The 10,000-nt window shown below is 31.9% G+C and overlaps 3 protein-coding genes across 3 annotated transcripts in view; 1 reads left to right on the forward strand and 2 right to left on the reverse strand.

Annotated features, from left to right (window-relative positions):
• HELRODRAFT_185133 (hypothetical protein) overlaps nucleotides 1–3,768 on the reverse strand; it is an 8,211-nt gene extending 4,443 nt beyond the window's left edge. Inside the window, exons 1-2 of the mRNA XM_009030652.1 lie at nucleotides 3,703–3,768; nucleotides 3,376–3,490 (exon numbers count right to left, since the gene is read on the reverse strand). Of these exons, the coding sequence (XP_009028900.1) occupies nucleotides 3,376–3,490; nucleotides 3,703–3,735 (148 nt within the window). The 5' untranslated portion in view covers nucleotides 3,736–3,768. The remainder of the gene's footprint in view (nucleotides 1–3,375; nucleotides 3,491–3,702) is intronic.
• Nucleotides 3,769–4,439: 671 nt separating this feature from the next.
• On the forward strand, nucleotides 4,440–5,759 carry HELRODRAFT_107973 (hypothetical protein; the record flags this gene model as incomplete). The annotated part of the gene is made up of 3 exons (XM_009030653.1): nucleotides 4,440–5,054; nucleotides 5,136–5,366; nucleotides 5,590–5,759. The coding sequence occupies exons 1-3, from the start codon at nucleotides 4,721–4,723 to the stop codon at nucleotides 5,757–5,759; spliced, it is 735 nt and encodes a 244-aa protein (XP_009028901.1). The 5' UTR covers nucleotides 4,440–4,720.
• Nucleotides 5,760–5,875: 116 nt separating this feature from the next.
• HELRODRAFT_164640 (hypothetical protein) lies at nucleotides 5,876–7,544 on the reverse strand (the record flags this gene model as incomplete). The annotated part of the gene is made up of 3 exons (XM_009030654.1): nucleotides 5,876–5,892; nucleotides 6,698–7,047; nucleotides 7,252–7,544. 3 exons carry the CDS (start codon nucleotides 7,542–7,544, stop codon nucleotides 5,876–5,878), a joined length of 660 nt encoding a protein of 219 aa, XP_009028902.1.
• Between the last annotated feature and the right edge of the window lie 2,456 nt (nucleotides 7,545–10,000).

A 10,000-nucleotide genomic window follows, 5' to 3' on the forward strand; every position in this document is an offset into this window, starting at 1 on the left:
TTAATGATATCATGTAGGCATATCACAAAAACAAGCAGAAAATTAGTAATAATAATAACAATATTAATAATAAATAATAACGAACAATAAAAATAATAATAATGAGGTTGAAATTATTGAATTTCAAATGGCACCAACCAACTAGCCAACACACGCACACAAACATACACATAGACAAACACACACACGCACACTCGCACAGAAAATCCCACACACACCAACAAACAGACAACACACGCACACAAAGACATCCTGTTCTTAAAAATAAACCATAATGGTAGTAAAAACAATAATTATCACCGTATATTATAAAATAAATAAAAATTATTATTATTATTATCTTATTATCAATAACTCTAGTACTAGAGTGTTCTTGAGACAAAAGCTACATTGTCCAAACTCATAGTAGACAATAATAAAATAATAATAATCATAATGTCATTCATTGATATTCTTCTTGGCTATTATTATTATTATAATATTTAAGATAACATTTATCTAAAAGTGTCGATTTTTAGAAAGAAATGATTAAGATAAAGAGAGAGCCATATGGTAGTTAGGGTGGATAAATACGATGATGATGAATATGATATGATATATGCTATGATATATATATCTATATATATATATATATATACATGAAATGATATATATGATATGATATATAATGTGAAAGATGATATGGCATGATATATGACAGTAATGATGAATACATACGATGATGAATATTTTATTATCTGCAATTTGTTTGAAAAATTTCCATAAAAGCTAAGGAACCAAAAAAATTTTTAATTATTCAAAATCTTTCCTTGTTAATATGACGCAATAATAATAATAATAATAATAATAAAGACATTCTTATTATTATACCTATGCATAGAATATTAAATATGGCAAGCCTACTGGCTATCCTTTTAATAATCCATTGACCGTCCATTAATTTAGATGTTGTGGTGGTCACGTCGGCGGCTGACACGCAACTAATCCCGTCGACGATGTTATTATTGATATCTTTGGTGTCATTGCTGTTGTTGTTTGTATCTTTGTTGTTGTTGCTTACGTCATCGCTGTCCGTAAGATCTATTTCCCTTATTTTGAGACCCATGCCGTTTAGACTGTAGAAGCTGACATGGGGTGGGTAGATTAGATTAAATTATATAGAGGTGTTCCAGTTGATGTTACTCTGCTGTTGATGTCATCAGATTATAGTTTACTAGTGGCATATTAGTGTTGTTGCTGTATTGTTGTTGCTGTATCGTTCTCAGAGAAAGAGAGAGAAGAAAGAGAGAGAGAGAGTACAGTTAATAATGCTGGGACCGCTACTAATTTAACAGTTATACTGTTAAATTGTTATGTCGGTTGTTGTTAATGATGTAGTCTAATCCGTAGAATTATCAATTTTGATATATATGGCAACTCAGGGACTAAAAAAATTTGTCATCTACCGCTATCCATGGAGTCATGAATGATAATCCGCAAAAAGATATGCCAAACAGATTGACAAATCCTTCAAATGTATAACCAATTTTATGATAATATATATGTACAACCTATAACAACAAGCTATCACAAACCAAACGTTTAACTTTATTCAAGATTATATAATAAATAATTGATACTTATAGGATAAGATAATTCTATATGTGTGTATGTATGTATGATAGATCTATCTATCTATCTATCTATCTATCTATCTATCTATCTATCTATCTATCTATCTATCTATCTATCTATCTATCTCTCTGTCTGTTTATATTTAGGTATCCGTTCATCTATCTCTACAGTTCAATTTATTTATGGAGTTATGTTCGTATCCAATTCAATTTATCAAATGCGTTATATTGCATAGCAATTATTCAATTGTTACTGATATTATTTCGTAAATAAATAAATAATAAAATATATATAAAGAGAAGTTTATTAATTTAATTTAATTCGAATTAATTCACTTTAATTCGAAGTAAGTTTTTGTAAACTAAAATTAAATAAAAAAACCGAACAAATTTCTAACTCTTCAACAACTCAAAACAGTACTGCACTACAAACGAAAAATCATCATCATCACCGATCCATCCATCTATCTATTCATTCATCCACCGTCCATCAATCCATTCCTTTATCTCTCTCTCTATCTATCTATCTATCTATCAACCTATCAGTCTATCTATCTAACTTCCAGAACAATAAATGAATGATCTAATCAACTGCATCAACTATATGTACTGCAGACATATAATTATATAAACGTGTGTATATATAGTACCCAATAACGTCTATATATATATGTATATATATATGTATATATATATATATATAAGTGTATGTCCATAGTAATTTTAATTATTGGTGCATAATAATTACTCTTGACATTTGGTATATATATATATATGTGTGTATATGTATATATATAACATATAATCATACAATATATATATATATATATATATATATATAATGTGCAATCATAAGTGTCATGCATTTAGCAGGTTAATTAGCTATATTGTATGTATGTATGTAATTATTTAGTGTCATTAAGTGTATGTTTATTGTATAATTTTATGTTTATTCCATACAAGCATAAATGCATACAAATACATTTATAAACATCTTATATATATATATATATATATATATATATATATATATATATATATACATATATATATATTATGTGAAAACTTACACACACACCACACACACACACACACACACACACACACACACACACACACACACACACACATACATATAGCCATTCAAACATACATTTAGGAATAAACATAAGTATGCTATTAGATAACAATAATTTTATTGGTGATAAAGAAGGCAATCTGAAGATGATGGTGATGACGAAGAGGACGATAAAGAAGGAGAAGATAATGAAGAGGAAGAAGTCGATGATAAAAAAATGAAAAAAATGATTTTCAAGAAGTTGGTAACAATGAGTAGGAGAAAAATAACTTGAACAAGATGATACTAACAAAGAAGATGGTGATGACAACAGAAAATGATGATTTGAAGATGGTAATGATGATGATGACGATAATCATGGAGACAATGTTAAGAAGATGATGATGATGATGGTGGTAGCTCTCTCCTAATTATCATACAACAGTCAGTGCACAGATGAATTCTCATTGAATATTAATCAGTTGATAATTTTATTCTGTTATGCTCTAAATAATAATAATAATAGTTTGATTTTAAATATTTATTATTTCCATTTATGACTGCAGCTGCCTACCCTCCAGCTAGTAAATGAAATTTAATTTTAAATTTAAATTAAACTGAACAATAGAATATTTTATTTTTAGTCATTTATCAAAATAAATAAAGTTTGATGATAAATAAAATAAATATGAGCTACATACGTACCAACACACAAAATGTTGAAACAGAACCCATCGGCCACAGACTTGTTCACTAACTGATCCGGCAGACTGTGAAAGCCAACCTGATCTTCCAAGTTCAGGTTTCTCAGTTCAGAGTCCTAATAAAAATTTTAAAAAAGATTCCTAAACAAATTCCTAATATCCTTTGATGTTTTTGTTGTGTTGTGTGTGCCAATGCCAATGCCACAGTCAGTCAGCAGCAGCGCAGATGTGATATGATTCATTTTCATATTTTAAAGTTGTTACGGGTTGTGTTTTAAAAAATTAAAAAATAAAAATTAGTTAATTAGTAAAAAATGAAATAAAGTACCCCGTTCAGAGCAATTTTTTTATTGTCAATCATCTTAATTTTCTGATATTTATCGCAGCGATAAATGGAAATCAGGAAGTGAATATAGATGAGTAATCATGCAAAGATAAAGCATTAACATTTATTTACACAACTTTAATTAACCATTAAAAATAGTTATCTATGGTTCTAACCTGATTATTATAGATATGACAAATCATACAAAAATTTGCTTTAAACATTTAAAAATACAAAAAAATTGTTGTATTTTGGTGCCTTATTTAACTTTAAAAGCTAAAATATTGTAAAAATGAAGGTAAATCATTAGAACCCATGAGCCAATTTATCAATCCAAGTATTTATTCTATTCAAACTTAATCTAAACAAAAAGATTGAAAATTGAAAAAAATCGACGGAAAATTTACGCAAATTTGTATGACAAATGTTTTTAACGGTAAATGTGATCAGAAAAACTATGAAACCCTTGATTTTAATGATAAATATTGTAGAAATGTAAAACTATAACTTATTAAATTAGCTATATTATTACTCTAATCTTGTAGTAAAATATTAACAATTTAGAAAAATAGGTAAAAAATTGTTTAGTTGAAGAAATATGCCATAAAAAGAATGCAAAAACGAATCTAAAAAGAAGAAATTAGATGGTTGTTTTGGACTGTATGTTATCCTTTAAATAACACAGCCTTGTAACCTTGTATAAAGTAGTCTAGTTTTTTTATCATTGTTTACTATGGTTGTAACGTTTCTCAATGGATGGTGTTGATATTCTAGCAGATATTCTCTTACAAATTTCACATTTTCTCTAAAAGTCTAAATATTTCGTGTTTTATTACTCAATAAACTGAAAATTAATTGATAAATCTGTTTTTTTTTATCATTTTGTCACTTGAAAGAGATTATTTAATTTTGTTTTAGTTGTTAAATTTGGTGGTTATTGAAAAGTTAACTTTGAACCGCAAACTGAACTAAAAGGTGTCGTCTCGTCTGCTCGTTTCAAATCAGTTCGCCAAGTGGGAATATGTCGTCGAGCGCGTTAGGTTCCGTCGTTTCGAGAATGGCTGGCGCGTCTAATTGCCAATCAATTGTTCTGCGCGGTGGACCCCTCAAAGATTTTATCAATCGAGGTAAGATAGTAGAAAACGTCTCAAATTTCACCAAACGTTGTTTCGTTCGTGTCGGGTCCACGCTTTCCGTATCTGCGAATGCTGGCCGTCATAAAGATGGAGAGAACGAATTTGAAAATTTCGTCGTACGTTTAATAATGAAGAGATTGAAATTATGTTATGGTGCTGCTAATAATCAGTATCATCTGCTCCAATTTGATCATCGCTGCCTAAGTACTGCTGTTAAAGGTCGGTACTGAACCTTTTTCACTGCTAATTTTTACCACTATTCATAGATTGTTTTTTTCAATTTTAAAATTTTAATTTTAGGAGAGGAAGCAGTTAACCTGAAAGTAAAAGAAAAATCTGCTTCATCAACAGCATCACCAACTTCACAGACATCGGCTCAAGCTGCTTCCCCAGCTGTGTCAAAAAAATTTGAAATTTCATATGAAGATTTATTGTCATTCGTTCGTCTTGAGGAAAAGTTTTTGTTTGATGTCAGGGAGCCAAAGGAAATTCAGGACACTGGGTCTCTTCCTCACGCCATCAACATACCATGTTTGCTCTTTTTATCATTTTAATTAGAGATTTACAAATTTTTCTGTTTTCATAATTTGTTTTTTCATCAATTTTGTTACATCACCATCCTAGTTGTTAAATTTACTGTTTTCTTAATACATAATTATCTATTCCTAACATTCTCTCAAGTAAAAGTTGTATCATAGAATCATTAGTTTTTTTTTCACCTAACCTATTCAATATATTTTTTCCACTCATGCAGTAACTCAATTGAAAGCGAGTCTCCAGTTGGATGAATCAGAGTTCACAGCCAGGTTTCACATCAGGAAGCCCTCCCCTACCGACTCGCATCTCATGGTCTTCTACGGGCTGTCCTCGGTTAAGGGCATGTCTGCTCTTGAAATTGCACACAAGCTTGGCTTTAAAAAGTAAGTTATATATATAAATATATATATATATATATATATATATATATATATATACATATATATATATCCATTAACTTTTAGTGTGGCTAGCTTCTAACCATCCCTTTTTTAATTGGATGATTAATCAACTATATGTACTGCAGACATATAATTATATAAACGTGTGTATATATAGCGCCCAATAACGTCTCTCTCTCTCTCTATATATATATATATACAACAACAACACACGTTTAGACGGTATTTTCCCCGAGATCGGGGGTTGCCGTTTGGCTACCTATGATGAAACCGAAATACCCCTCGACACCATCCACATCTGTCACTCGCCTCAGTATCATGCAACCCCGCTTTCACCCTGTCCTTCTCCACCTGCTCTCTCCATCGCAATCGCGGACGACCCCTTGCCAGATCCATCCCAAACACATCCATTCCCTATAACATCTTTCCTATCCCTCATTGACTGCTTTGATACTTTGAACATTTTCCTCGAACTCACATCAAATTCCATTTCCTTCATTAACCTATCTGATGCTTTCGTCATTGCAGTTGCCACTGCCTGTTTTGCAACCTTCTTAGCCTTCCTATACTCAGACTCCGCTTCCTCCGTCATGTCCCTTCTCCATACCCTAAACCTCTCCTTCTTGACTTCCAAAACCCTTCTTATATCTTCATCCCACCACCACGTCTCACCATGCCTACACTTTCCTTTCGTCCATCCACATACTTTATCTGCCGTAGCCAACACACAGTCCCTGTATCTCTCCCAAACATCTCCATCCTTACCACTCTCCCTATTTTCAGCCACCTTCACTTCAAATGCCTTCCTCACCTCTGCATCCTGCAACTTCCATGTCTTTCTCTTTGCCACAAACTTATCCTTCTTCCTCCTCCCCATTTCTTTTGATGTCACATCCATCACAACCATACTATGCTGCAACATACCAGGTATCGCCTTCTCATTCTTCACATACTTCCTATGTTTGGCCCTTACCAATATATAGTCTATCATCGATCTATGTTCCCCTGACCTATAAGTAATCAATCGCGCTGGTTCCCTTGTGAACCAAGTATTCCCCACCACCATGCTATGTGCATCCGCTAACTCCAACACTCTACGCCCTTCCTCATTCCGTATACCATATCCCCATCCCCCATGTACACCTTCATATCCGTCTGCATCCGCCCCCACATGACCATTCAAATCACCCAACAACACCACAAACTCATTCAACCCCGCTTGCCCGATCTCGTCAGAAACATCATCATAAAACCTATCCTTCTCCTCTTCCTTCCTACTTTGTTGCGGAGCATATCCTGATATCACCCTCACTATTACTTTTCCAAACACCATCACCACCACAATTACCCCATTGCTTCTCCGCCTCACTTCCAACACCTTCTCCACCAACTCTTCTCTTACCATCACACCAACTCCTCCCGTACCATCATCCCCCTTCCACTACAACTTATATCTTCCACCTTTAGCCCCCACAAACCTTGTACCCTCACCCTTCCATCTGATCTCCTGTAATGCAGCCACGTCAACCATTCTCCTCTGCAGCTCCTCCACCACTTCCAAACTTCTTCCTGTCAACGTGCCTACATTCCAGGTACCAAACCTCCAACCCCTTGGTCTACAAGTAGTCCTTCCATCTATAGTGTCTTGCACCGCCACACTATAGAGTGGGGTGCCAGTAGCCAGACCATCCACAGGGCCTTGCACCACAACCCCATGGACTGGGTCTCCGGAGATTTTTCGCACCCTCTTCTGCCGGATACTGAGGGCCATTGTTTTTTCCGTCATCATAAGTATTATTATTTGGCTAGTTTTTACACAGGACGCCCTTCCTTAAGCAACCACAGTTATAAGCGGTGGGCCTAGCCTTTGATGATCCAACATCACTCACAAGGCAGTGAGGGTCAGTTTAATGTCATAACCAGGACATTCTCTCTCTCTCTCTCTCTCTCTCTATATATATATATATATATATATATATCCATTCACTTTTAGTGTGGCTAGCTTCTAACCATCCCTTTTTTAATTGGATGATTCATCAAATTTTTATTAATAAGGTTTTAAGGAAAGTTTTTGTTTAAATAAAATTTCGTAATTAAACCCAAATAAATAATTTAAAAAAATTGTGAATAACTAAAATAATTCTTCCCTCAAGAGCCAGGTATTTTCCTGGCGGCTTTGAAACCTGGAAGAGCAAGGAATCCGTATACTTGATCTAATTATATTTCTATTTACTATAATATTTATTTATTCATTTATTTATTTATTATTTATGGAATAATTTATTTTTTTTTATTACTCAATCTGTTATATTATTTTTTTCCTTGAATTAATCTAGTACCCAATTGTATTCAGTTATTAAATATGTTTTCATTTCATATTATTTATTAAATTTTACTATTATTATTGGCCAATTCATTTATAATTTAGTTAGTTACTGTTGATACTACTTTTAAACTATATAATTGTAGATATAATTAATTAATTAATTAAAATAATTATTATTCAACCTCTCGTACAATTTATATCAATGAAAATTTTGGCAAAACACTGATTTTTTCGTTTTTTCAAGTTTCTATTTTATTTTTAAAGGGTAATTAATTGATTGATTGATTGATTCAGTTGATTAAGTTTTAATTTGTTTTTTTGTTCATTTATTTATTTAAAACCATTCAAAAACTATATAATTAAATTGTATTGACTGTTTACAATGCCAAAAGGTTTCACAATTTTGTGATTGGTTGATATTTATGATTTGTTTGTTTTACGTACATACATACGTACACACACACATATATTCACACATATATATATATATATATATATATAAATTATATAGTTTATATCATAAATGATTACTACCCAAATACTGTTTAATTTAATGAGATTGCTAATACTGCTTACATTACATACGTACGTTCATATTCATACATACAATCGCGAGCCTTCGCTCATGTATGTATTTAAATATACTAACATATGTATATACATGGGGGTTTTTAATATAAAAACTTCATTTTTGACTCTCCTATTATAAGTTTAATTTTTCACCAGACAGCCGTGTGTTGGGTTGTTTTTCGTATTTTGTGTTCAACATAATAATAATAATATGAAAGTTATTGACTATGTTTGTGTATTTGGATTGTGTCTTGGTTAAGTCTTGGTTCTTATGTTAAGCAATGTGTACGGTAATTTTTAAGAATGTGCAACGCTAAAGTATTTTTTATGATTATCAAAACAAATCGTTTCTTGGTGAATTAGCTACCTAGTTTAACTTTTTACATTGAAATATTAGTAAATTAAAATTAGTTTTTTGTATAGTTTTAGTAAAAATAAAATTTTTCGGAGATAAGGATTACAGGAATAAATGTCAAATTAGAATTTCAGTGACTTGTCATTTGAGTTTACTTTTAAGTATGAAGTAATGATTTAGCGCTGTGTTTTAGTTTAACATACATGAAAACTTATATGCCATATACCTTTGGTTGTTAGTTTTCATTCCTTTTTTCAGCATGAGAGGTCCAACTAATTTTCATAATTCTTCCCAAAAACCACATCCCAACATCATTAATCTTTTTCCATTTCTTTAGAAATTGTCCAGGACTCAGAGTCGTAATGAGCAGCAGAGGAAAAATGTAACACTCCAACAACTATTTGAAAGATTGCAAGGAGAAGAACTGGCCGACAACGACGAATAACATCCGTTAAGACCCCTTGCGTCAATTGTTGAATACCAGTACCTACATTTCAACCGCTACAAAGTTTTACAGATCGGATTTTGTTTTGCAGGGCGATGGTCTCAAATTTACTGAAAGGATGAAGAAGAAGAAGAAGAAGAAGAAGAAGAAGAAGACATACAACATTTACTAAAATTTATTTATTTATTAAATTTCACAAAAATCTTGTTGTTAGTACTGTACAAAATTTGTAAGTTTAGAGATATGAGCTGTGTCATCATTAATAGTCTTATACATTTAACATACATTAATGATGATGATGAGAAAAATATCCAGTGACGCTGCTTTCTGCTTGATTGATAAATAATAATGATAATAATAACATCAGTGATAAGATAACTTAGAAATCTTCATTCTTTAAATACACGACATAAGACAGGCTGTTTATTGCAAAGTCTCACAGAGATTAATTAACCCACCATCGTTATAGTCTTCTCGTGCAGTATCAATACACTTCATTCGCATGTTCTATACACATACGTGAGGTTGTTT

Source organism: Helobdella robusta (assembly GCF_000326865.2).
Source record: "Helobdella robusta unplaced genomic scaffold HELROscaffold_7, whole genome shotgun sequence".
Classification (NCBI taxonomy): domain Eukaryota; kingdom Metazoa; phylum Annelida; class Clitellata; order Rhynchobdellida; family Glossiphoniidae; genus Helobdella; species Helobdella robusta.